The 27,408-nt window shown below is 40.3% G+C and overlaps 1 protein-coding gene across 6 annotated transcripts in view; it reads left to right on the top strand.

Moving 5' to 3' along the window:
• The first annotated feature begins 2,099 nt into the window (after positions 1–2,099).
• The window catches only part of xrn2 (5'-3' exoribonuclease 2), a 47,611-nt gene continuing 22,302 nt past the window's right edge, over positions 2,100–27,408 (top strand). For 4 of the 6 annotated variants that reach the window (XM_034699238.1, XM_034699237.1, XM_034699236.1 and 1 more), the window contains exons 1-24: positions 2,100–2,480; positions 3,954–4,081; positions 5,540–5,651; positions 5,807–5,918; positions 6,145–6,203; positions 6,827–6,916; positions 7,034–7,106; positions 7,400–7,450; positions 7,572–7,729; positions 8,957–9,031; positions 9,163–9,296; positions 9,784–9,841; positions 10,232–10,339; positions 10,595–10,639; positions 10,730–10,861; positions 11,373–11,417; positions 14,679–14,773; positions 18,160–18,295; positions 23,407–23,514; positions 23,771–23,860; positions 25,723–25,795; positions 26,035–26,118; positions 26,372–26,469; positions 27,216–27,295. In XM_034699238.1, the coding sequence (XP_034555129.1) occupies positions 2,406–2,480; positions 3,954–4,081; positions 5,540–5,651; positions 5,807–5,918; positions 6,145–6,203; positions 6,827–6,916; positions 7,034–7,106; positions 7,400–7,450; positions 7,572–7,729; positions 8,957–9,031; positions 9,163–9,296; positions 9,784–9,841; positions 10,232–10,339; positions 10,595–10,639; positions 10,730–10,861; positions 11,373–11,417; positions 14,679–14,773; positions 18,160–18,295; positions 23,407–23,514; positions 23,771–23,860; positions 25,723–25,795; positions 26,035–26,118; positions 26,372–26,469; positions 27,216–27,295 (2,219 nt within the window). In that variant the 5' untranslated portion in view covers positions 2,100–2,405. The remainder of the gene's footprint in view (positions 2,481–3,953; positions 4,082–5,539; positions 5,652–5,806; positions 5,919–6,144; positions 6,204–6,826; positions 6,917–7,033; positions 7,107–7,399; positions 7,451–7,571; positions 7,730–8,956; positions 9,032–9,162; positions 9,297–9,783; positions 9,842–10,231; positions 10,340–10,594; positions 10,640–10,729; positions 10,862–11,372; positions 11,418–14,678; positions 14,774–18,159; positions 18,296–23,406; positions 23,515–23,770; positions 23,861–25,722; positions 25,796–26,034; positions 26,119–26,371; positions 26,470–27,215; positions 27,296–27,408) is intronic. The other 2 variants (XM_034699235.1, XM_034699239.1) reach the window with 2 other exon arrangements.

Raw genomic sequence — 27,408 nt, 5'->3', positions numbered from 1 at the left:
TTTATGGAAATGAGTCTAAAGCTACAGAAGCTCAGAATCAGCGTGTATTTTTCCATGACTTCAGTGAATGCACCACCTGCACCTGCTGAAAAGTATTCTCATGTCACATTCCTGAGCTGTGCCGCCTCCATCTGAGTGAGGGGCTTTGTGTGGGAGCTCTCACATCCCAGATTTGCATCCGATTTTTCCTCCATCTCCTCTGCTTCCCTGCACAAACACTGAAATGATGGCTGCGTCCTATTACCTGCAGCTCCAGCGTAAATGTTTATGGAAATGGCCCGTCGGAGCAGGCCAAGTGTTTTCCATCAGCAGCTCTTTGCAGTAATAATACTGCAGTGTTGATGTCAGGCCCGCCCTGCCTGAAGAGGGGAGGCTAATGGCCCTTTCTCTCTCTCTCTCCTCCCCCCCTCCTCACCCTCCTCACCCTCCTCCTCCTCTCCCAACATGAACCACAGAGATGAAGAGGGAGAAAATATCTAATTCACCTTAAATGTGGTGCTGCAGGGTTGGGAAGCGAGAGGGCATCCGTTCACAGAGTCCCCATTAAAGGAACATTATGTAACATGAAGCTGAGGATGATGGAGATTCAAACGCAAAACAATTACACATGATACACACAGAGTCCTGCCAGACTCACACATTACACACATTTACTGATATTTGGTTGCTTATATCTGAGCACAGCTTTCAAATATTAGTTATTAACCAAATCAAGAACAATATTTATTGATTTAAGAAGATTTTGATGCAAAAAAAGAAGTAAATGTTTGTGATTTTCTCACCAAAGTAAACTCACCCTCAGTGCTGGATGTCTCTTGTTCTTTTATGCTTTTGTTGGTTTTAATGTGAATCTTTAAAAAGAATAAAACAAAGGGGGTTTAATCTCTTTAAACTTGCAGCTGCTTGACCTCTCCTCACACATTTGGTCAAATCAACTCCAATTTTTTTAATAATAGACTTGATATCAAAAGTATCCAAATCAAATAATATTCAAAGGTTCACACATCACAATAAAGCCTGGTGCATTTCAGTGGTCCACTAACTGCAACATCCTCATTATATGTATAGTACAACAAACATTTTACACCTATTAATATCTGTTTAATGCATGCACACATTAATGCACTTTCTCACTGCTTTTAAACTATGTTTTTATATTTACTTACTGTAGGCTTTAGGTTATGTATTTATTTCTTTATTTGTAGAGTCTACTTTTAGCTTGTTATCTATTCTGTATGCTGCTGAACCTGAATAATGTGTTTCGTTCCTTCATGTTTTTAAATGTGACTGAATGACAAAAAAGGGAACCTTGAATTTTAAAATCAACAAAGCCTATAAAGCAAAGAATATAAGTGAAAATTGGACAGCAACTCTTCTTTAAAAAGGCTTGTATTTTGTGAGTAATTTACATTTTTGCAAATATGTTAAGATTTTAAACCAAGTCACAAAGTAAGTCCAGCATTAGGACGTTTTGATAAAATAAAAGGTTAGGGTCAGAGGCTGTTTCAAAATGTCAATAATTAAAAATAAATTAGTTTATAAATTATGAAGAGGATTTATAGCTATGTATTTTAATGCAGTTAACCCTCCTGTTATGTTTGTTTCTCTGGAACAGCGATAATGTTCCTGGGTCAATTATCCAAAAGTGTCAGAACCTAGAACCCCAAAAAATCACCAAAACACTTTTTTTTTTTTAATCTAATTTTTAACTCCATTACTATTTAAATCAAGATTTAGTCCATTGGTGTTCTTTAATTCTTACAGATCATGGTTCAATGAGGAGAACTCACTCGTATTACATTAAAATTCATGTTAAAACTTTTTTGAATGTACTTTGGAAAGCCCTAAATATAAAAAGCAAAAGTTTAACATGACAGATTTTCATTCATTTTATTTTTATTTCTATTTTTTTTTTTTTTTTTATGAAGTGATTTTGATAATTAACATGATCCATCTTCTGTCACATGCTGCCCAGATCTTTATGCTGCATTTAGCTGGTTTGAAAGGCATATACTGCCTAAAATAGACTTTTAAAAGGGTCAATTTGACCCGCAACATAACAGGAGGGTTAAAAGAAGAACACAAAGTCAAACAGACAGGAAGTATCTTGCAGAGCAAACCACGTACAGGCCACAGACTGTGTAAAATACAGTCACAGGCCTTATAGTCTTATATCACAGTACCACGCCTGGCCACAGAGGGCGCTGTGGGCCCGCGCGCCTCTCCGGAATGCTCCGGAAAAGACCGAACCGACCCGGAAACAGTTGATAACGGTCCCGGCCAACAGCATGTAGCCGAGCTGTTGTTCTCATTCGCATCAAGTCTCTTGTTTTAATTAAGCTGTTTTAAACGCTTCGCACGAGTTCATATTTTAATAACTTTCATCAGAAACTCTTCTTCAGGAGATGGGAGTCCCGGCCTTCTTCCGCTGGCTGAGCCGGAAATACGCGTCCATTATTGTTCACTGTGTCGAGGAGAAGGTAACATGTTAGCTAGCAGCCTGTTTACTGAGAGAAGGTAACATGTTAGCTAGCAGCCTGTTTACTGAGAGAAGGTAACATGTAAGCTAGCAGCCTGTTTACTAAGAGAAGGTAACATGTTAGCTAGCAGCCTGTTTACTGAGAGAAGGTAACATGTTAGCTAGCAGCCTGTTTACTGAGCGGGAAGAAACATTTATACATATTATACAGTCTATGATTTATACACATTCACAGCTGGTTTCAGTTCAGTTCTTTTTGTTCTTTTTACCACATTGTTTCAGTATCTGTGTAACTGTTACCTTCGTGTGTGTGTTTTTTTAAATGATGCTAACATTCCGGAAAAACCCGAAGTTTGTCGAACTCCGGATGTAAACAAATCTGCGCGGCAGTTTCTCTGCTGACTAAATCAATGTGATTTAAAGTGACTTAAAGCTTCATTTAAGAACTTTTTTATAAGTTAATACATCAGAAATAAAGTCTCTGTGATTAACTGCTAGTTTTCTGTCGTTAGACCTGATTTTCACTGTGAAATAGTTTTAATTCAGGGCCTCCAAAATGATTTAAAGATACATTTAAAACCATTTTCATAAGTTAATACATCATAAACACAATCTCTGTGCTTAACTGTTAGTTTTCTCTCATTAAACCCGATTTTCTCTGTGAAATAGTTTAATTCAGGGCCTGTAAAGTGATTTTAAGCTACATTTAAAACTATTTTTTATATGTTAATACATCAGAAACACCATCTATGTGATTAACTTCCAGTTTCATGTCGTTAGACCAGATTTTCTCTGTGAAATAGTTTAATTCAGGGCCTCTAATGTGATTTAAAGCTACTTTTAAAACCATTTTTATATGTTAATACATCAGAAACACCATCTCTGTAAATGACTGTTAGTTTTCTCTCCTTAAACCTGATTATCTCTGTGAAATAGTTTAATTCTGGGCCTCTAAAGTAGTTTAAAGCTACATTTAAAACCATTTTCATAAGTTAATACATCAGAAACATCATCTCTGTGGGGACATAGGCCCCATGTGAGCCCCATCAAACAAGTCTGCAATGCAACACTCAACTCATGTCTGAGCCTGTGACCACAGACATATGATTTTATAATCCTCTTTCTGTTCAGCACTCAGGACTTTCTTTGTAGCTTTTAACTAAATCTGTATTATCTGACTTTCCTCTCCCTTCCTCCCCTGTTCATATACTGTAGACACCTACAGGTACTTTATTCAAAGTGTCAAGTTTACATTACTTCATCTTGTCTCAAGTCACAGCAACTTGTTGCATGAAGAGATTTTTTTCCCCTTCAACCTTAAGCCATCATTTGAGATTGGTAGGGACACGTCCCGACAGTCCATATACAATTCTACTCCACTGGATTAACTGCCAGCTTCATGTCGTTAAACCTGATTATATCTGTGAACTGGTTTCATTCAGGGCCTCTAAAGTGATTTGTTTTATCTCCTCAGGGGAAAGAATGCAATGGAGTCCGCATACCTGTCGATACAACCAAACCAAACCCCAACGAGGTGGAGTTCGACAACTTATACCTGGACATGAACGGGATCATCCATCCTTGTACACATCCAGAAGACAAGTAGGAACCACTTCTGTGCAGTTTAGACATTTATCATTGTGACTATTATTAAGTGCTTTTCAAAACTTAAACATTTCAGAGCTATGCAGAGTAGAAACAGGGACACGATAAAACAGTAAGACATACTGAATATAATGGGAAACAACTTGAAACATCAGCTGGGTAAAAGAATAAAAGAGGAGCAACATAAAGCATTAAAACAATGGCTGAATAATAAAGAGTTTACAAGAAAGCCTTTGGATTAAAAATCTATCTTTTATAAGTGATCTAAAAGAAGGTACTGATGTGAATAGTCCGAGAAAAACAAACGCTCAGTCTCCTTTAGATTGTAAGTTTGAGGTGTGAATGTTTAAGGAGTTTCCTGTTTTAGGATCTGAGGCTGTGCACAGGTTGGTAAGGGGACTGCAGTTCAGGTATGTAGTCTGAGTCCATGAAGTGCTTTAAAAGTAATGAGAAAAGAAATGTGAAGCCAGTTTAAGATCATTAAACAGGAGAAAAATACTCTCTTTTCTTAGTTTCGTTTGAAGTCTCTGCAGAGTTTGAGTCGATTGTTTTCTGATTCACAATAATCTAACCTGGAGGAGGTTAAAGCATAGACCATTATTTAAGTGTTACTAAAATTCAGCACTGATTTTATGCTGGCATTACATCTTTGGTGACAGGTCTGTATGACTGTGCGTGTTTCTCAGGAGTGAGGTTACAGTCAAAGGTCACCTCCAGGTTTATGACATTTGACATTTGACTACAGGGAACCAAAGGAGAGTGCCTCTATTACGAACCCATGATCAGTGTCTCTGTTTTTATAGGATTCAGTTGAAGAGAACTTACTGAGGTTTATATCATAATATAGTTCAGAATGTTTGTAATTTGAGATGTTTTCAGGGCGATGAAGCCGTGTGTCCCAGTCACTGAGCTTCCAACTGTGCATTTTGAGAAACATCACACATCACAGTGAATCCTCCGTGCATCTCTTTATTCACTTTATTCAATAAAGCTAAAGTTATTTTGATAAAGGTCTGAAAATAAAAGTTTTACAGTCAAATTTAACCTGAAGGGGTCACAAAATGAGGTGTTATGTTCGATTCTCGTCGACTTCTTGAAACATATAAAATGTTAATGACGTCAAAGATTACAGGGAGACCTTTATGCTTCCCAAAAAACTAAACTTTACAATCCTTGATTTTTAAATATAGTAGAAATGAAACACTGATAAGCCCACACATTTTAAATATATTAAAAAGACAAAACATAGAAAATCAAACAAAGGCACAGACATGTGTAATGAAATAAAAATAATAAGAAATTATTTCATGAATAAAATAAATATATAAATAAACATCTAGAATTGTTTTTGTTGGGAAATGATTTAAAAATATCAAAATAAATCATAGAAAAGAATAAATATATTTCTGAGAATTCTGCACATTTCCTGAGAATTGCACGTCCTGCTGTCCACAGGCCTGCCCCGAAAAATGAGGATGAGATGATGGTCGCCATTTTCGAGTACATTGACCGCCTGTTCAACATCGTGCGACCCAGGAGAGTCCTCTACATGGCCATCGATGGAGTGGTGAGAAACCTTTTAGTGACACAGCCTGAGCGGGGCAGACGCAACCAAAAGAAAACCTCCTCCATATATCTTTTATATTTACATGATTCTATCTGCCAACAGTATTCTTTTTAAAACAACAGTATAATAATGACCCTCTGTGTAACTTTGATCAGGCTCCACGGGCCAAGATGAACCAGCAGCGCTCTCGGCGGTTTCGTGCCTCCAAAGAGTCGGTGGAGCTGTCGGAGGAGAAGAGCCGCATCAGGGAGGAGGTCATCGGGAGAGGTGTGTGTTTATGATGCACGTTCATCTTTTTTTTATTGCCTGCTGCACAGATTTGCACCTTTAGTTTCATTTGCACTTCTGAAAAATTGTGGAGAGTTTTGTTCAGACGGCTCACTCAGGAAGAATAAATAAAACCTCCTAAAAGTACAGTAAACGTATTTGTCCTCCTATCTGTAAACCATTTATGCATTAAATAACCTTCCCTGTCATTTGTTGTCCTCAACAGGAGGTTACCTTCCACCTGAAGAGATCAAAGAGAGGTTTGACAGCAACTGTATCACTCCAGTAAGTGGCAACGGTCCTGCATTCAGTGAACCTTCTTATAAAATCAACTGTTTCAGCTGTTTTTATGTCTGTAGTAGGGATTATTTCTTCACAGTAATGTTGAATTATGTATGAATCAGCTGTAGTCACACATGTACTGAACTCCTGGAAAATGGGCTGCATGTGTGAACCCACATGGACACATTTTTCACCTCAGAGGTTTGCTCACCTAGCCAAATTTCTGCAAGAAGTCAGGGTGAGCTGCAGTGAGAATTTCAACATCTGGAAAATTCACCCGGAGCGACCGGTGTACATCCTGCACGATATCTGTGCACACATGAAGCTCCTTTGCTCTCTTTTCTGCTCAGCAGCATGTTATTTTCACTCACTGTCGATACACGTAGCTTTGATATAAAGACCACGACTGTCCTCAAAGCATCAGACTTGAGTTCGCCGGTCATCTTGGATACCTTCTTTCCTGAGAGGATGAGAAATTCTGGAAACCCTCAGGCGCTGCTTGTCCTGACGTCTTCCAGGAACTTTTAAGGAGTGCAAACATGAAAAGAACGATACAGTGAGGCAGTGAGCTGTGTGTAGTGTCCTCTAACAGCTTATTTACATGATGTGATCCCTTGTGTCTGCAGGGAACAGAGTTTATGGACAACCTGGCACAGTGCTTACGATACTACGTCGCAGACCGCCTGAGCAACGATCCCGGATGGCAGAATGTCACAGTACGTTGATTTTCATATGTTTATTTACATCTGAAGACTTATAAATAAATAAATACTGTGTTAGCCTCTACCTTTAGGCAGGCTGTTTCAGGGACTAAGCTTTGTTCTTTTATCCAGGTGATCCTCTCTGATGCCAGCGTCCCTGGTGAAGGTGAACACAAGATCATGGACTACATCAGGAGACAGAGAGGTACAGCTGTTTAAGCTTATACACTTAGATCATAGATGCATGTTTGAAGCTGTAAAGATATGTAGAAGGATATGTCCAGCTTTCACCACACTCATGACTTTATAACAGTAATGCATTAAACAATCACGTTCATGTCAGCCAGACACAGAAACAGAAAGCATGTTCAGCAGACTGACTGAACTCTGTATTGTTTAATAAAAACCTTCTGCACATTGTGGATCTGCAGACTCTCTGAAACACACAAAAGCTCCCACACATTTTGTTTACTTGTCTTTTTGTTGACTTTTTGACAGCTCAACCTCACCACGACCCCAACACACACCACTGCCTGTGTGGAGCCGACGGTAAGCCTCAAACCCTCGACCCAACCAACACACATTCATCACGAGAGCTTCCTGAAGAGTTTTATTGTATGTTAAACTGAGAACGACATCATGATTCCTGTCTCATATTTCTCTTGAACAGCTGATCTGATCATGCTGGGTCTGGCCACCCACGAGCCAAACTTCACCATCATCAGAGAGGAGTTCAAACCCAACAAGCCCCGCCCCTGTGGTCTGTGCGGACAGACGGGTCATGAAATCAAAGACTGCCAAGGGACGGCCAGAGAGAAACAGGGAGAGGTGAGCGCTCCTTATCTTAACGTGCCGGCTGAAGGTTATTTTTTATAATTACATGTATGCTAAATATCTCCTCTGAGAGTGAAATGTGACTTTAAAGGTGACATATCATGCTCTTTTTCATCAACATATATTGGTCTAAGAGGTCCCCAAAACATGTCTTTAAAGTTTATGCTCATAAAAACACTTTGAAATCAGATTCTGGTCTGCCTGTAAACCCCTCTTCTTCAGCCCTGCTCAGAACAGGCTGTTTTCTCTCTGACCACGCCCCCTCAGGAAGTGGGTGTGGCCTCGGCTGTCCAGCACGTTGATCTAATGTTTACATGTTGGCTGAATATACACGGCTGCTCACAGACCCGCGTTACTTCAACCCTCTGAATCTGATCCAGAATCTGATCCTGACGGAGAGGCGCCTGCAGCAGGACCTTTCTGAACCATTGGTCACAGATTTAGTGTTTCTTGTTGTTTTATTTGTCAGCATGTCGACGTGTGTCTTGGTACACAGCTACCAACATGTAGCTATGTGGCTATGCTAACTAGCGCTAGCACTTTTCCATGAAAACTAAAAATCATCCACTAGATCTTCAAATCTGCAGACGTGGGGAGTCAAAGCGACCTTTGTGTTTATTAAGACAGCCTACAACTAGCATGCCTCCCTCCTAAGCTCCTTGTTAGCACACATGTGTGCAGGGAATGAAAAACGGAGGAGGGGTTGAGTTGTATTTTATACAGTCTATGGGCTGAACAAGCTCCGAGCTCTGACTTCCTGTTACAGACCGGATGGCGTTGTGACATTGAAAAACACTGAAAACTGAAACGGCTGGTTTCAGCACACATTTACAGAAAGGTGGAGAAATCAGAACAGGGGCAGAATGGAGTCTTTGACTGTTCAGGGGGTTTGTAGACAGGGACACAGATTTCAGGGAGAGAACCATTAAAAACTCCATTTTGCAGGATATGTCACCTTTAATATACTTTCATTTTAGTTTGGCTGTTTGGATGAGAATAATTGTCAGAAATGTAAACATTTGTTTCCTTGTAATTCACATTTTTAAGTGTTAAGAATATTTTCTGCTGTCTTGCTGTTAAATGAAGAACATCTTTGTTTGTGTTTATGAAGTGAAAAGTTTGCTGATTATTATTTCACTTTTAAGATAGTAGCGTTCTGTTACCAAACAGACATATGCATTAATAACACTTCATTTCTTTATGTCTTGTTCTTGTTTGCAGCACGATGAGTTTGCAGACTCGATGCCTGCGTCTGAGCAGGAGTTCATTTTCATCAGGCTATGCGTTCTGCGGGAGGTAAGATGTTTACCTCGTTTGGTTTTGTTGGACTTGTTCTATGTTTCAAATTAAAAGAAGATGGATTAACGTCTAACTGTAACGAGTCTGAGAGGAAATCTAATCTCTGTTTCTCTGCTTTGTGTCGTCAGTACCTCGCCAGAGAGCTGACGATGGCCAGCCTGCCCTTCGAATTCGACTTTGAGCGCAGCGTGGACGACTGGGTCTTCATGTGCTTCTTTGTTGGGAACGACTTCCTGCCTCACCTGCCATCCTTAGAAATCAGGTGAGTGTCAGGAAACCACTGTGTTTGATGTGATTAATGAACAGTTTTAATGATCTGAGCTCTTAAAAGTTTGTAACGCTTCCTGTCTGATGAATTAGTCCAGCCTTGACCTTAAAGTGAAGTCTTCAGCTTCCTTTAAGAAACCAGGTTAATTACAGAACAGTGTTTAGCTCCAAATAGTGCAGGTGTTTTCTTTGCTCTGTGTGCAGATACAGTCTGAATACTCCTTTCACTGGGATGTAAACATGCCAACACTTCAGTCTGACCTCTGACACCGATCCCAATGGAAACTCGGGGGAGAAGCTCAGACTTGCATTTCTTTGTCTTTGTGTTTTTAATCAGTTAAGACAAAAAAGGAGCTCCTAATGTTTGTTTCTTACCTGCTGGAGTGTCTGAGAATGCGGAGTGCTCTCAGGTCAATGTCTGTCCTGATTCTGATTTAAATCCACCCTGAAAGACTTCATCTATTCATGTGTGTGTGTTACAGAGAGGGAGCCATCGATCGTCTCGTCAGGATCTACAAAGATGTCGTGCACAAAACCGGCGTGAGTATCATCAGCGGTTTAGATTAGCGGAACAGACTCAGTAGAAATGGGATGTTATCTAAGTATGGGCAGATCCCCTTCCACACATCTTGCACTGCCATGTTTCTGCAGCAGCACAGAACAGACTAACTAGAAACATGCATGTTTTTGAATTTAGTGAGTGGCTGCAGAAACGCACCGGTCAAAAGAAGAAGAGAGTGGTTGCTGTTGTGCACAAAAATAATTTATTAATAAACAAAAAGAGGATCGTACTCATCATGCATCACAGCAGCTTCCTGTCCTTGAAGGCCACCGTCATATCTCTAAATATTCCTGTATTACACTGCGCCTGTTCAAACACGTGTATCTCTGTTGCTGTGACATGTTAACCTCGCCTGTGTTTCTCTGCAGGGCTACCTGACGGAGAACGGCTACGTCAAACTGGAGCGGGTGGAGTTGATCATGCAGGCGGTGGGCGTGGCTGAGGACAACATCTTCAAGAAACGCAAAGATGACGACGTAAGATTTATATCTCATAACCGGCTGCTGCAGCACCACGATGTCCCAGTTTAGGATCAATGGAGGACATTTATTGAGCTACGTATGAAGCCGCTTTGATTTGAATTCTCAAATAAGGTTTCAGATGAAGTCCAGGTTTTGATTTTGACCCTGAAACCCTGATTTAAACAACACCTAGCACTAAGAGAGAGAAACTGCTCCTCAGTGATTATTCTCTTTCTGTTTCTGATGAAGTCTTCACATTTTGTCTTATAGGAGGGCTTCAAGAGGAGAATGAAAGAGAAGAAGAAGAGAATGAAGGTGAGTAACAGATGGATGATGATAAAACTGAGGACAAAATATCATAAATCCTTCAGGCATAACAGTTGATTTTCTTCCTTGTTATTTCAGGCGGAGCAGCAAGGCCCCGCCTACCTGACCACAGGCCAGTTCGCCCCTCAGGCTCTGGGGAGAAGAGATCGACCCGAGGCCGTCCAGAACGCCCGACATCAGGCCTTCGACATGAGGATGCAGTCGAACAAGGTACGACATGTTTTTAAATCAGACGTGGAGTTTCTGTGCAGCTCGGCAAACCTGGGAAAACGATTCTGTTCACCAAGAACTCCTGAGAAGAACACTAACATGTGACTTTGCATCGACCTGGAGAGAAAAGACGTGAATCCAAAAAGTTTTAGAGTAAATTTCTAGAGTCAAACATCACTCAGCTTTAAGTTTAACATCCTGCTGATCTGCAGTGTCCTCTCATGTGGATCTCTTGAAGCGTGAATATTAAGAGTGAGTAACCAAACATCAGACTCCTGACGTGTAATCTGAGGATGATGAAAACAAATAAAACTGCAGCCACGTGCAACACCAGTATTTTAAGGATCCTGTTGAACTGCACATCATCACATTCAGAGTGAAGGGGATATTGTAATCTTCAGACCCAGTCATGAAGAGGACATTTTGCAGAGTAACATGAATAGATAAGTAAGATATAACTCCTCCTTGCTGCAGGAGTAGAGTCAGAATTAAGTCTTTATTTTCTCTCCAGGATGCCGCTCAGTCCCTGAAGGCCACGATGAAGAACGGAGGCAATGTAAGTTTCCTGTCACACATGGAGCTAACTTATGTTCATGACAACATGTGAAGGCGCATTTGGACCAAGAGTTCTGGGGTATTTTAGCCCCCAGAACTACTTCCCCCTGAACTAAAAGGTTCCTGGTCCCCCATTGTTGTCTGCGTTTGGACCGCGGGCTGAAGTCCCGGGTAGATTGTGTAAATCAGGCCAGTGACGTATGGAGGAAACAAAAAGTACATTCACTACACCACCAGACCAGTAGAGGGCAGTAACACAAAGAGGAATGCCATTCATCACAGATGACACCATAGAAGCAGACGGACAGGCAGGTATCATTATGAGCAACACAACAGTTAGCCTGTTAGCATGAAGAGACTCAGCTGGTCTGTTTTAGATGGTGCTATATTTCATCACAGATGGATTCACTGAATCAACACGTGAGAGGAGATAAGTGCGAGTAGCAAAGACGTTTCAACACGGCTTTAAAATCCTTTAGAACTCAAAAAGCCGTGATCGCAGAGATCGGCCGGTGTTTTGGTTTAAACGGCGACCCTGTTAACTGGAGACTCTCAGCCGGATGCATCCCTCATAAACGTCTTTAGACCATCATTAAATATCTGATGAGGATGTTTTGAAATCTTAATAAAAACTAAACTAGTTTGCATTCCCAGGAACTCCCTCTGTGTTTCAACAGCTGTGTAAACTCCACAAACACTGACACGTTCAGCTGAAGGGCTCCAGTTTACAGGGTCACTTTTAAAACCGGAACACCGGGAGGAGAGACGCATTCACGGTGGGCTTAGAGAAGACTACTGTTACAAGCTGCTAAATCAAGAGAATCACAGCTTCTTCTTTTGAAAAGTACACACACATACAAAAAAGGGGGAGATTATCTACCTCTGACATACTTTGGAAAATAATGTTGAATCTTTTGTTGTTTTTTAAACTTTTTTGACTATTTTTCTGTAACTAAGCCATTGTCACATACTGTTAAATTACATGAGGGTTATTTATTAATTTATTTACTGGAGCTCGATGGAGTTAGCATCATCGTTTTGAACCTCTGGATGTTTTTAATCTGCTTAGAACTCAGAGCTCGATCAACATGATTGCAGAAATGTGTGAGGGTGTGTTTCTGTAATCTCTGGTTTCAACAAGCTGTTATCTGAAATATCTGAACTGTGCACAATGTAGAAAATCCTTGAAACACCTAGATTGTTAAAAACTCTTTTTCTGTCGGTGTTTTTAAACGCGTCCCCTTTTGTCATGCATATTTAAAGTCGTATTGTAAAGCGGTCCGTCTGACTGTCTCAGGGTTCAGGTCACGGCCATGTTTCTGTTTTACATGACGGTTTAAATTCTGCGTGTGTCGAGTTATAAACTCGTCCGCCAACAATAGGCGGCCATACATTAGCACATGAATGAAACGGCACAAAGGCTTCAGGAACAGAAGGTTATGTTTGTGATGTTTCTTACAGCTCAGGAAACAGACAGACATGCAGCTGGATCTCACAGATTTTAATTTAATATAACTCAGAGTGATGTTTTATTAAAGTAATGCATGATTGTTTGTATATACAGTCATGGCCAAAAGTTTTGAGAATGACACAAATATTACATTTTCACAAAGTCTGCTGCTTCAGGGTTTTTAGGTGTTTTTGTCAGATGTTTCTATGTTATAATGAAATACAATTAGAAGCATTTCATAAGTATCAAAAGCTTTTATTGAGAATTACACAGAATTCATGCAATAAGTCAACATTTGCAGTGTTGACCCTTCTTTTTCAAGACCTCTGCAATTCTCCCTGGCATGCTGTCAATCAACTTCTGGACCAAATCCTGACTGATGGCAGTCCGTTCTTGCAGAATCAATGCTTGGAGTTTGTCAGAATTTGTGGGTTTTTGATTGTCCACCCGCCTCTTGAGGATTGACCACAAGTTCTCAATGGGATTAAGATCTGGGGAGTTTCCTGGCCAAGGGCCCAAAATCTTAATGTTTTGTTCCCCGAGCCATTTTGTTCTGACTTTTGCTTTATGGCAAGGTGCTCCATCATGCTGGAAAAGGCTTTCTTCATCACCAAACTGCCCTTGGATGGTTGGGAGAAGTTGCTCTCGGAGGACGTTCTGGTACCATTCTTTATTCATTGCTGTGTTTTTAGGCAAGATTGTGAGAGAGCCCACTCCCTTGACCGAAAAGCAACCCCACACATGAATGGTCTCAGGATGCTTCACTGTTGGCAAGAGACAGGACTGATGGTAGCGCTCACCTCGTCTTCCTCCAGATGCCCCAAACAATCGGAAAGGGGATTCATCAGAGAAAATGACTTTACCCCAGTCCACAGCAGTCCAGTCCCTGTACCTTCTGCAGAATATCAGTCTGTCCCTGATGTTTTTACTGGAGAGAAGTGGCTTCTTTGCTGCCCTCCTTGACACCAGGTCTTCCTCCAAAAGTCTTCGCCTCACTGTGCGTGCAGATGCACTCACACCTGCCTGCTGCCATTCCTGAGCAAGCTCTGCACTGGTGGTGGCCCGATCCCGCAGCTGTAACACCTTCAGGAGACGGTCCTGGCGCTTGCTGGACTTTCTTGGGCACCCTGGAGCCTGTTTGGCAACAATTGAACCTCTCTCCTTGAAGTTCTTGATAATTCAATAGACGGTTGACTGAGGTGCAATCTTACTCGCTGCTATAAACTTCCCTGTTAGGCCCTTTTTGTGCAATGCAATGATGGCTGCACGTGTTTCCTTGCAGGTAACCATGGCTAACAGATGAGGAACAATGGTGTCATGCACCATCTTCCTTTTAAAGTGTCCAGTCACTCAATCATGACAGATTGATCGCCAGCCTTGTCCTCATCAACACCCACAGCTGTGTTAATGTGTGTGACACCTGTGTGTCATTGAAATGATGTTAGCTGGTCCTTTTGTGGCAGGGCTGAAATGCAGTGGAAATGTGTTTTTGGTGATAAAGTTCATTTTCAAGGCAAAGAGGGACTTTGCAATGAATTGCAGTTGAGCTGATCACTCCTCATAACATTCTGGAGTATATGCAAATTGCCATTATAAAAACTGAAACAGCAGACTGTGAAAATTAATAGTTGTGTCATTCTCAAAACTTTTGGCCATGACTGTACATTTAAAAGAGCACAACAAAATCCCAGAAAGACGAGGTGTATAATTCTGCTTTTATCAAACCTGAAGACTCCTTCATGCGTTCAGGATTTCTGCTCTCTGCTGACCTGCTGATTATATATTTATATGTGTTTTCTCCGTCCTGTCCAGTCGTCTGCAGGTCCCAGCGACAGCACAGACGGCAGAGGTGTGAAGAGGAAAGCCGAGGACAGCGACAGCGAGCCAGAGCCTGAGGACAACGTCAGGTGAGGCTGCTAGAACTGTGTGGGCGGAGTCAGTGTGGGGGGCGGGGTCAGTTTGAGAGTGTGTTATTATAGTTTGTTTGCGTCTCCTGTTTCGATTCCAAGATTGTAAAATATGAAGAACTGCAGTCCATCTTTTATATCAGCGTATCGACTCAATGCTGAATGATGCTGTAAGGGAGACAGTGGGGATGGGTGCCTTTCACATTTGAACCGATACAGTACTGATACCCGGTACCTGGGAATCGGTACCGGTACTCAACGGTACCAATTTTTGGTATTTTTGTGTGTTTATGTGTTAATAAATAGGGAGGCACCGATCCTACTTCTTAGGTCCCAATATCAATACCTGGACTTTGGTATCTGCCCATACCGATACAAGCCGATCCTATCCTGGTGTTGATTTAAAGATCTCTATTCCTTAATGTGAGGATAGAATCATGTTTTGGTAACTTCAGGCTTTTCTGACTTTGTAATCCAAAATAAAATGAACATTTTTAAACTGACAGTATGATTACTGAAGAGATTATAAATATGCACTAGCAGTTTAAATCTAGAATTTTTATTTCAAGAATCCAGAACAATTAAATCCAATAACCTGTCCTCCTTTTTTCACACTTTGAATCCATTAAATGAAGGTTTCTTGCTTCTTTGCAGTCGGCTACAGCTGACATAAACTTGCTCCTTTGGGCTCCCATTATATTTGATACTTGCAAAAGAAGCGTGACCTGCAGCTCAACTGCAGCGCCTCTGTAGTTATCCTCCATCATGCTCCACAGACCGGCTGGAGACGCACATGGCTGTTGTAAACACAGAAAAGCATAGAACTGAGATGAATAGATCTGACATATGGATCGGCACTATATATCGGCCCTTTGTCACCGATATCCGATCTAGCTTTTTGAGTCCGATCTAGCAGATATCCGATACCAGGATTGGATCGGTGCATCCCTAGTTAATTTGTTTAATAATAAAATCTAAAAAGATATTTAATTTAACATGAAATGAACAGAAACAGGATTATATAGGTGATCAGATATATTAGCTGACACGTGCTCGTGGCGTCTAATTGCTTAAGTTAAGATATTACTTTATTGATCCCCCGGGGGGAAATTCAGTTGTTACAGCAACACAGACATAAGTACAATCAAGAAGAAGATTCAATAAGTAAAATAAAATAAGTACAAAATAAAAATAGATGAATAAAGCTAGAATACAATTTAGATATATACAATGTTACAAATGGAATTTAGATTAAATAGCAGTAATTACAGGCAGTATTAAGAATGATTCAGTAGTGAGAGGTTGACATGGTGTGATTATGGTTTGTAATGACAGATTAAGCCAGAGGTGTCCAAAGTACGGCCCGGGGGCCATTTGCGGCCCAAGGTCCATTCATTTATGGCCCCAAGCTTCCATCTTAAATTGTGTTATTTATAGCAAAGAAATTAATCACAGGTTCTTTCTACAAACAAAACTAAAGTCAATCCAGAAACGTCTCAAAAAGCTACATATAGACTACCTGTCTAAAACCAAAGCTCTGGGAGTTCTGCAAGATGGCAATAAAGAAGAATCACAAGGACTCTTAAAGTTGACAAGTTTTCAATTTCATGTTTTTATCATGATGTGAAAATGTTCTTGATGAACACTAAAATTTCAGAAGACACAAAAGAGGACTCAAGACAAGATCAAATTATGAAATTGTGCAGAAAAGGCAAAATTTGGTGCATAAAAAATGTTCAGAACTCAGGAAAATAATTATTTTGTTCTTAAAATGTTGTCTGCTGGTCAGAAAAGTCTTAAAAACAACATGAAAAAGAAGTGTGATGAAATCTAGATCGTGATCCTGCCATAGGAAAATAATGACACAATATTTTTTCTCACATTGACCGACCCTCATGAAAAACATTTTCCTCCAGAAGAAGATAAAGTTTGCTCATGTGTACATGGCTTGTGGAGAACTGAGGACTACCTAGTTAATGATTTATTGAGACAAAATTTAAAATGATTGTTATTAAATAAATATTTCATATACAACTTTTATGATTCCTAAGTCTCAGTAGGAGCCACTGGCCCTGAGGTATTCTGACAACATCAAATGTGACCCTCTTTGAAAAAAGTTTGGACACCCCTGGATTAAGCAATAAATAAAAAGTAAATATGGGGTTTGTTATATAAAGGTTATAAACGGGGGAGGTAGTCAGAGCGAGAGAGTCCGTCTCAACTTAATCCTCCTGCAGCTCTGCCTCGCGGTGAGTGCTTGCACCCGTCAGCTGCAGGTAGAAGTATGGAGAATCGCTTATGCTTCCACTCCCTCACAGTCACAAGGATGCGTTCAGGGACAGAAACATGGTACCGTTTGATTTTGTGAATCGGTACTCGGTAGTACCGACGGAATTTGGTCTGTACCTATTCCCTAGTAGACGGTTCCCTGCAGATACCTGTGCACATCTGTAAAACAGAACTCATTGACTCTGAGGAGAGATGATTTTATTGATACTGAAGCCATTCATGATTTAGCTTATAGATCCAGTTCTTTATTGGTTCCCTTATCAGTTCAGATGAGGTGTGCATATAGATTAATAAAGGACCTGCAGTCAGTGAGCAAAGTGTTAACAAACACAAGCAGAAACTCATTAATGCCTCGGAGCTGCAGCACAAGCTGTTTCACTCTCTGACACCTCCCTAACACACACACAGGTACACACACACACACACTCACTCTACCCTCTGTGCTGAGGAGCTCCCACCTCCCTCTGCACGTGATTAATATGGAAAGCAGGAATATTCGAGTAAATTCCTCTGTGACGCACTTGTCAGAGCTGCTAAATCCACAGGGCTAAATTGGTATTCATGGAGGCTTTCCTCTCAGGAGCCGGCGCTCCCCGCGGGCCGCTCCGAGGATCCACCACACAGATGCTGGACGGACTTGATTATGTGTGCAGAACGGCATCGCCGCCCCAAATCTACCCAGAAGTCAAAGCCATTAAAGTATTCCGGCGACAGACTGGAAGTTAATACAGATTGTTTTTTTTCATCAGTCTATAGATTAACACGAGCAGCATCCTCCAAAACACTGATTTTAATAAGCTAATGTTTCCTTTAGGTGCATTTACAAACATCTGAACAATAAACACAGACTGACTCTGACCTTCAGACGCTGAATACATTCATGTTCAAGGTCACAAATGAAACAAGTCATGGAGGAGAAAGTGTTAAAGCTGCGGCAGGCAGACGGTTTGAACCGGAGAGAGCTGAAACAGGGACGCACGGTTTTATCAGCAGAGGATCGGTATCAGACGGTGTTGCAGTGTCTCATGCCTGTGAATGAGTTGCATCCTTTAAATGGTTATATACCTAAACTATAACCACGTCTGTGTTTCCTGCAGGTTGTGGGAGGAGGGCTGGAAGCAGAGATACTTCAAGACCAAGTTCGACGTGGACGTGTCGGACGACGACTTCAGGAAGAAGGTGGTGAAGTCGTACGTGGAGGGTCTCTGCTGGGTGCTGCGCTACTACTACCAGGTAACGCTGAAATCACAGAGTGGATTTTTGATTGTGTGTTTGATAAAGTCTTCTTGTTTGTCTGTTGAAGAACACCTTAGTGTGCAGGTGCGTTGTTTCCTTCAGTGGTGATTCATAAAGTTATACCGCCACCTACTGGCCTGGCATGCATACTCCAGCGTTTTTAGTCCTGTTCGAAAATCTGTGTTCATGTGCGTCGTCTTCACGGCGTTATCATGTGAATATGTTTGTTTTCTCAGCTGCAGTGAAAGTTTCTACAATGTGTGCTTCATAAATGATAAAATCTACGTCTGTTTGACCTTCCCTGGAGTTAAAATTAATATCTGCTGGATGTTCAGCTCGTGATGAGGAGGGATCTATATTCAGGGATCTAAAAAACAAGCTGCAGGTTTGTAGAAACAGTTAAAGGCTCACCTCTGATGAAACCTCTCTGTGTAAAGAAGCGTCTCTCAAACAGAGCCACAGGTTTTTATTGTGAGGAGTCAAGAAGTCCTCTCTGTCGAGTGTCTCAGTCAAACAAACCTCCCCGCTGCCGTCCCCGGTATCTCCTCTCTTTGTTTGCGCTGTGATTAAACACTAAATCATTTTATTGTGGTAAAATATTGATCTTTATCTTGAAATGAAATAATCAGCTGTGGGCCCTCTTCAGGAGAGCCGGGGGGGATTTGTGGTGAGCCGTGTGTATGCGCGCTCTGTGTTGACTCCGCACGCTCGCCAATCCAAAGCCCGTCTCAGGGGGCTGTTCTGCATGAATTCATTAACGGGCCCTCGGCGGACCGAGGGACGTGTCTGCTCTCCGCTGCCACACATTCACGCTTCTGTGCGCCGCCGCCGCTGCTGCAGAGTTATGATCACGCACACCTCGCCGAGCGACCGAGAGACGTGGAGCTGGGTTTATCCAGAACACAGAGAAAAAATCTCACCTGACTGTCAGATCTTTTATTATCTGTTTTATTTCAACACATTATCCTCCTTTAAGAAATAAGAGCGCTGATAGTCACCGCTCTGTTTCTCAGGGATTTGTTTCTTCTTCACAATTAAACTCAAGTTTTAAAGACAAGCTGAAGAAATGAAAACAAATTAAAGATGTTTTTATAAGTTTGACAGAGTGTTCAGTTTCTTAGAACAGACTGAAGTCTTTTAACGAAGGCGGTCCTTGTTTTCCCCTCATGCACAAGAAAGATGTTTGCAATGTAGATAAAATGATCAAGTAATTATTTTCCAAAATGCAAACATTGTGTTTCTGTTTTGCAAATATTGGAAACATTCAAAATATATCTTCTCCTAAAGTTTGTAAAGTTTCCGTTCTGAAGGTAGACGTTAATTTAACTTTCTGGCCTGTTTGGAGGATGTTTGCACGCCTCCTTCTCATGCATAACATCTCGTTTAAATATTCAGTCGGTCCTTCCTAAGTTTAAAAGAAGTGGACATCATTTTAGGAGCAGCTCAGCTGAATTTCCATTGTGTCATTCTGCAGCATTTTTATCTGAATATGAATTTGCACCTGAATGCATCATCTGCACAGAGGACAATTTATTTATTTATGTTTCAAACAAACTGGAATATTGATGATTATCAGTTTGATTAAAAACCTTTAAAAACAAAATGTCTTGAGCAAAATAAAAATGTCTTTCTCAAAGAGTAGTTAAAAAAGAAGCGTGAGATTTTTAAAAGTTTTTTTTTCTTATTTTTGCACAAACAAAAAAAACAAAAGCAAGCGTTTATTCCTCTACAATAAGAAGCAGAGAGAAACAGACCTGAGAGGTAAATTCATCAGAGTCTGACCTCCAGCTTCAGAGACATGAAACGTGCAGGAGGAGCAAAGAACCCCATCAGGGCTCGTTGAGTCGAGTGGCCCTCCTCGTGTGAAACGTTCAACGTTGAGACAAAATGTTAACGTACGACGAGACGAGCGTTAGATAGAACTAAAGAGAAAACATAAAGGTGAAAACAAACAAACAAATAATGAAATAAACAAATACAGTGAGATGTTTCAGACGCTCGTAGGCCGACCTGTCTGCACAGCTCTTCATCTCTCTCTCTCTCTCTCTCATCCATACGCAGCATCCATCAAAGCAGAGACTAAATATGTTATTTGTGAAGTAGTTTTGTGCACAGATAAATAATCTCTCAGGTTTTATATATTAATTTTTATTTGTTTCCATCTTTCTTGATAAAAGTTTGATTAGAATAAATAAAACTTGTCTCTAAGTGTTTCAAATAAAGGAACAGTGAGTTTTAATTAGGGATAGATCGATTATCAGCGCCGATATTCGGTATTTTGACTCATACCGACATCGGCCTTTTTTTAAAAATCTGACGGCTGATAAGAGATCGATTTAAAACTGGGTTATTTTGGCTCAAAATTCACTAAATCACGTGGCAGAAATGACACCGTCTGCAGAAACCGTAGCCTAGCTTGTGTTCCATTTCTCCTGCAGTTTCTCATCACAGAGGAGGAGCTGAGCACGAGTGATTTAAAACTCAAACAACCCCACTTAAATCTGAAATATCCCTTTAAAACAAAGAGAAGTGAAAGATTAACATTTCAGTTATATTGACATTTTGAAAACTTAATTTACTGTAGAAAACTTTAGAGAGATATTTATTAGTTTAAGTTTTGATTTAACTTTCTAAGACATGCTGCTGATCCTGGGAGCTCCCTGCACTTTGTGTTAGAATGTTAAAACAAAGATGTCTGAGATTAAAAAAAAAACCTTTAACATGTTGCAAATCTGAAAAGCTGTTTAGTAAACATGCTTAAAGGCATTAAATGAAGTTAAGTGTTGGAGTTTGTATTATTCAATATTTCCCCTTTTACTGAGAATGAATATCTGCTCCAAATATTGGTTATCAGCCTCCTTGACTACTAATAATCGCTCCTGAAAATAAATATCGTTCTGTCTCTAGTTTTAATTAAGATTTAGGATATATATTTACTAAATTTGATGCGTTAGAAAAATGTCTCTTAATTCAGCTGCTCGTGTTTATTTTTCTGAAGCTGTCGCTGCTAAAAAAATGTTTTAATTCTATCTTACTGTAGAGTTTACCTTTTTTATTTTAACTTAATAATGTAATCTGTTCTCTAAGAAGCTGCTTAAGACGGTGTTCAAAATGAACATCAGCTTATTAACTCTGGATGTGTTGAATCCGTTTGCTGTCTTCAGTTTATCAAAGTGTATCCGTCACTAATAAATAAACCATAAAATAAAAATCAAGATATAACAAATGTTTGGTTTTGTTGCAGCACTAAATGTGTCCTCAGTATTTTTGATCCAGATGAATAAGAGAGGAGAGGAAACAGAAACTGTGTCGCTTGTTGTGAATTGAATTTTCCGTCGTCCCGGTCTTTGACCCCGGCGGCCGCAGTCACACATGAACGCCTCGTGGAGGCGAAGCATCCCGGCGCATTAACATAAACGATTTGTGCGATTATTTGAATGTGGAGATGGGAGCCTCCTCTGGCTTTTATCATGGTAAAGTCCCGTATTATCATTTGAATGACCATCTTTAATAATAGAGTGGTGAGACTGGCGGAGATGTGAGGATTTATCAGAGGGCCTTGTTTTCTCAGAGGTGGATTGTGGGAAGTGAAGGTCGTTCTTTGGTGTTAGACGTGTTTGTTCAGGAAGGATAAGTGGTCTGAACGCTGGATCTGCAGGATTAGATTTTTTTTTTTTCCTCCCATCTCTCATTTTCTTTACTTCTGCACAAACATTTCAGAAACGCAGCGCTCAGGAAGCGAATTATTCTGGAGATGTGAGAGCCTCTCAGCAGGTGTTGGAGAATATTCTGTGCCCAGATGCTTCAGACCTCAGGGAGCGGTCCAAACTTTCAGAGTGCTGGAGCACATTTTGCTTTATTTATTTATTTAGCTTTTAAAAAAACAAGAGTTTAAAGAGAGGAGGAAAAGAAGACAGAAAAAAAACTTTGATTTGGCGGTTCGGTTTAAAACTCCGGCTCGGCAGGTGTTAAAGCATATTTTGTCCTCAGATGTTCCACTTTTCAGACTCCCGTCCTTCCCTCTAGAAACTGCGTCGTGAAATTCAAAAACTCAGGAATGCAAAGAGAAATAATAAGCCAGTTTTGTCGGCCGGGTTTGAAACACGCTCTGTCCGAGCAGGATGGAGGCATGTGAAGCTTTTTAAATGTCAGCTCAGCTCTGTTAGTCTGCTCAGATTGGATTTTAAGCTTCGCTCTGCAGAGGAACTTCTGCAGAAAAAGGGCAAAGAAAAGCTTTTATTTTATTTTCATTTCCCTCGTAGTCTTTTAGGAATCCCTTTCGCTTGCTCAGCAGGAAATTAATTGAGAAGTGACACATGAAAATACGATTATAACAAAGGAAGAGCAACAAATCAGAATCAGCAGACAGCTCAGAAGAAACATGATCATCTGCTGCTGATGTGTTTATGCAGAACGGAGGATTTAACCTGTTGGGAAAGGAAACAGAAATATAAAGTGAAATAAGTTTAATTTAGAATGCAATTAGGGAAAAAAAGTCTGCACAGAAGTCGAGACAGTAGATCAAATAAAATAAATACAAAGCACATTAAACATTTGAAACAAATAGGAACAACGCCGAAAATATGAGATTATTTTTCAAGCTTTAAAATGTGAAAACTCAGAGCTGTCGTCTGTTTCAGGGTCAGATTTTATGTTGAGGAATTTTTCACATTTCAGGGAATTTGACCTGCTCTCATGGCTCATATGAAAAATAAAGGAAAGTATGAAATAGAAATATTTAACCAGCAGGAAAAATTAAGGATGATCACCGGAGCAGCTGTGAGGATGCAGGTTAACAGTCTGAAGGATGTGAAAGTCTCTAAAACAAACCGTCTGAGGGGGGTTTATATGCGAGTCGACTCCTGAACATAGCCTCAGGAGACACTGTCAGACTTCTGCATCATAAAATCCAAAAAGCTGTAGAGCTGCAGGAATGTGCACAAACCTTCCAGAGATGCAAAGTTTGACAGTGTGAGGTGTGTTCAGACCAAAGAGGAGAAACTCTCTCCTTCATAGTTAAATAATAAACTGAGTGTGACCCTGAGCAGCATCTGTCCCGTGTGTGTCCATCATGTAAAGTCGTATTAATATCTCCCGTTGTTCTGCAGGGCTGTGCCTCCTGGAAGTGGTACTTCCCCTTCCACTATGCTCCGTTCGCCTCCGACTTCAAAGACATCAAAGAGATGTTCACCGATTTTGAGAAGGACACCAAACCAGTAAGAGCAAACTGGAGATTTATCTATTTCTCCTTCTTCTTTTGCAGCTTCATCATTGAGAGCTTTAAAACACAAAGAGTGAAGCTGTTTGTAAGGAAAGCTTGTTGAATATGTTTCTCTGCCTCTAAATCAATGATAGTGATATGTTCAGATTTCTACAGATGCTTCAGTCTTTAAAACTCTGTAAGCTCTTCCTGTGAGTTGTATACATAAGATGCAGAGTGTGTAAATGTGGTGTGTGTGTTTGTGTGTGCAGTTCAACCCACTGGAGCAGCTGATGGGAGTGTTTCCTGCAGCCAGCGGGAACTTCCTGCCTGAAACCTGGAGGACCCTCATGAGCAGTCCGGTAAGTTCAGAGAGAGACGCAGGTTATCCCTTTACATTAAGTTTCAACTTTACATGCGTTTGGACCGGTGGACCCAGGGTCTAAATTTAGTTCAGGGGTAGATAATCTCCCCCCTAAAAAGCCCCTGCTAGGGGGGTAGTACTTTTCAAAAAGCCCAGGGACTTTCAGGGGGCGGGGCCTGCAATGCTGAAAGTGTCTGATTGGTAGATTAACCTCAGTGTTTGTATTCCTCCCTCCGTCCACAATAACATCACACACATCTGTGATTCTCTTGATTTCTCTTTCTTTCATTAGTTTTTATTTGTTCTATCTTTGTTGTATGTGTGTGTACTTTTCAAAAGAAGAAGCTGTGATTCTCCGGGTCAACTTTTTTGCCAATTTTTTTTTTCATTTAGTTTTTGCCAAAAAAATAATTTCAGTTTCAGAAATTTCAATTTCAAAAATTTTTTTTTTTCATTTTTTTACTTAAAATTAAAAATTTTCAAAAAAAAAAAATTCAACTTTTTTTTTTTCAAAAAATTTGTTTCTTAAAATTTTAATTAAAAAAAAAAAAAAATTCAACTTTTTTTTTTTCAAAAAATTTGTTTCTTAAAATTTTAATTAAAAAAAAAAAAATTCAACTTTTTTTTTTTTCAAAAAATTTGTTTTCAAAAAAAATTTTCGGTCAATTTTTTTTTTCAAATTTTCTTTTGGCAAAATTTTTTTTTCAAATTTTTTTTGTCAAATTTTTTTTGTCAAATTTCTCCTAAAACCATTCCCAGTCATTGTTTTTTCCATCTGTGATTCTCTTGATTTCTCTTTCTTTCATTAGTTTTTATTTGTTCTATCTTTTTTGTATGTGTGTGTACTTTTCAAAAGAAGAAGCTGTGATTCTCTTGATTTAGCAGCTTGTAACAGTAGTCTTCTCTCAGCCCACCGTGAATGCGTCTCTCCTCCCGGTGTTCCGGTTTTTAAAGTGACCCTGTAAACTGTAGACCTTCAGCTGAATGTGTCAGTGTTTGTGGAGTTTACACAGCTGTTGAAACACAGTTAACAGGGTCGCCGTTTAAACCAAAACACCGGCCGATCTCTGCGATCACAGCTTTTTGAGTTCAAAAGGATTTTAAAGCCGTGTTGAAACGTCTTTGCTACTCGCGCTTATCTCCTCTCACGTGTTGATTCAGTGAATCCATCTGTGATGAAATATAGCACCATCTAAAACAGGCTCCGGGTCAACTTTTTTGTCAAAATTTCTTTTGTCAATTTTTTTTTTTTTTGTCAAAATTTTTTTTTTTCATTTTTTTTTTTTCAATTTCATTTTTTCCAAATTTTTTTTCAAATTTTTTTTGTTACATTTGATTTTCAAAAATGTGCTTTGTCAAATTTATTTTTTCAAAAAAAAAAATCAATTTTTTTTTTTTTTTTTTCAAATTTTTCCAAAAATCATTCAGTCATTTTATTTTCCATCTGTGATGAAATATAGCACCATCTAAAACAGACCAGCTGAGTCTCTTCATGCTAACAGGCTAACTGTTGTGTTGCTCATAATGATACCTGCCCGTCCGTCTGCTTCTATGGTGTCATCTGTGATGAATGGCATTCCTCTTTGTGTTACTGCCCTCTACTGGTCTGGTGGTGTAGTGCATTTACTTTTTTTCCTCCATACGTCACTGGCCTGATTTACACAATCTACCCGGGACTTCAGCCCGCGGTCCAAACGCAGACAACAATGGGGGACCAGGAACCTTTTAGTTCAGGGGAAAGTAGTTCAGGGGGCTAAAAGACTCCGGGACTCTTGGTCCAAATGCACCTAAAGAAATGTGTAGAAAAAGAACGCATTCCAGAGGCGACCTGAAATGACTGTCTTCCTCTTTTTGATTCAGGAGTCCTCCATCATCGACTTCTACCCCGATGACTTTGCCATCGATCTCAACGGCAAGAAATACGCCTGGCAGGGTGAGTCTCTCCTGTCAGCAGGACGTCTCCTCACAGTAACTTGAGTTCATAGACATCCTTTGATACTTTACGAGGGACTATTTTATGTGATTAATCCTCTCTTTGACTTTGTTTGTGCTCCGTCACAAGACTTCCAAGGATGCACTTCTAAAAACGTAGTTCACCATCTCTAGACGATGGTGAAATGAGGTGTTCTGGTTTCTGTTTGCCACGTTCTTTACCTGTTCATATCTTTGCAGGCGTTGCCTTGTTGCCTTTCGTGGATGAACGTCGGCTGAGAGCGGCTCTGGCTGAAGTCTACGGCGACCTCTCACCTGAAGAAGGTGAGGAATATTTTCACTGTGGATTCATTTTTTAAATTTGTCCGACCTCCTGATGATGTATAGTTTAGATATTTATTGTCCTCAGTGTCAGCAGGAATCTTCCTCCTCCTCCTGACTTTTCTTCTTGTGTTTGTTTCTCACATTTATCAGCCATCATCACCCCTTCTTCCTCTCCTCTACTGTCCAGTCCTTTAGAGTTAACACTCAAATCCGTCCTGTAATCATGGCTGTTGTATTTTTGTTGTCGTTGCAGTGAAAAGAAACAGTCTGGGAAGCGACATTTTGTTCCTTGGGAAGACTCACCCGCTCTTCGACTTCATCCACGAACTGTACCGCACAGAATCTCTTGAGGTAACAGACTCAAACTCTCTCCTTTAGAGACGGTGATAGAAATACGGTCTTTACTTTTAACCTCCAGCGTCTTAAAGTTTCACTGCAAGTTATTCTGTACGATATCTAAACCATGGTGTGATGCATCATGCAGCTGAGACCCTCCCCTCTGCTCACAGTCAGCTGCTTTGTCAACACGTGTCTGTAATGATAGTCTTCTTCTGTGGTTCTCTGCATCAAAATGTCACATTAAACTAAAGATCTGCATTTTCTGCTGCGTCACTCCGCTGCAGATGTGTTGGTGTCGCGGTGCAGGTGTCGTCTGATTCAGTCTGGTTGATTATGCATTTTAAAGCCAGAGAAATCATAGTTTTATTCACTGGGTGAATACTTCTTAATAAGCTGGTTGAACGGCAATTTGCATCAAAACTTGAGTATTTAATTCTGCAAACATCAACAAGTCTGATCAGATTTGGCTCAAACTTTCAGAGAGAGATGCAGAACAGTGAACGGAGAGAGAGGTTTTTACCACAAAGTGTTTATGCTCAGAACACAATAAAGAGGATGAAAAGGGAGGAAGTAGTCTAAAGAATAAACGTGGATCCTTTTAAGCAGACAGGGCTGATAAAAACAAAGGATGCATGAGATTATCTGCATAATACTGGTTACCTTAAATGTCTAAAGACTCTAATATGCTGCATGTTCCCCTTTCTGATTAAAACCACTTTTAAGTCTTTAATGCAAACTCCACCTCCCCTCTCTTTCAGGGCACTGAGATCCCTGCAGAGCTGTGCCATGGAATCCAGGGTACACTAAATCTTGATGGCGACCCTATTCTACCAGATAAGTAAGGAGACGCGCGCTCTTACTCTCTTTTGTACATTCTGTCCCGTGTTGCTGTGCTTTCTAACTCTCAACACTCCAGCAGCCCGCCGAAGGAGAGCCGGCTCAGTGTGTCGA

The sequence above is a fragment of the Notolabrus celidotus genome, chromosome 13 (assembly GCF_009762535.1).
Source record: "Notolabrus celidotus isolate fNotCel1 chromosome 13, fNotCel1.pri, whole genome shotgun sequence".
Lineage (NCBI taxonomy): Eukaryota > Metazoa > Chordata > Actinopteri > Labriformes > Labridae > Notolabrus > Notolabrus celidotus.
The sequence above is the reverse complement of the archived record's forward strand: the minus strand, read 5'-3'. Positions and strand labels throughout refer to the sequence as shown.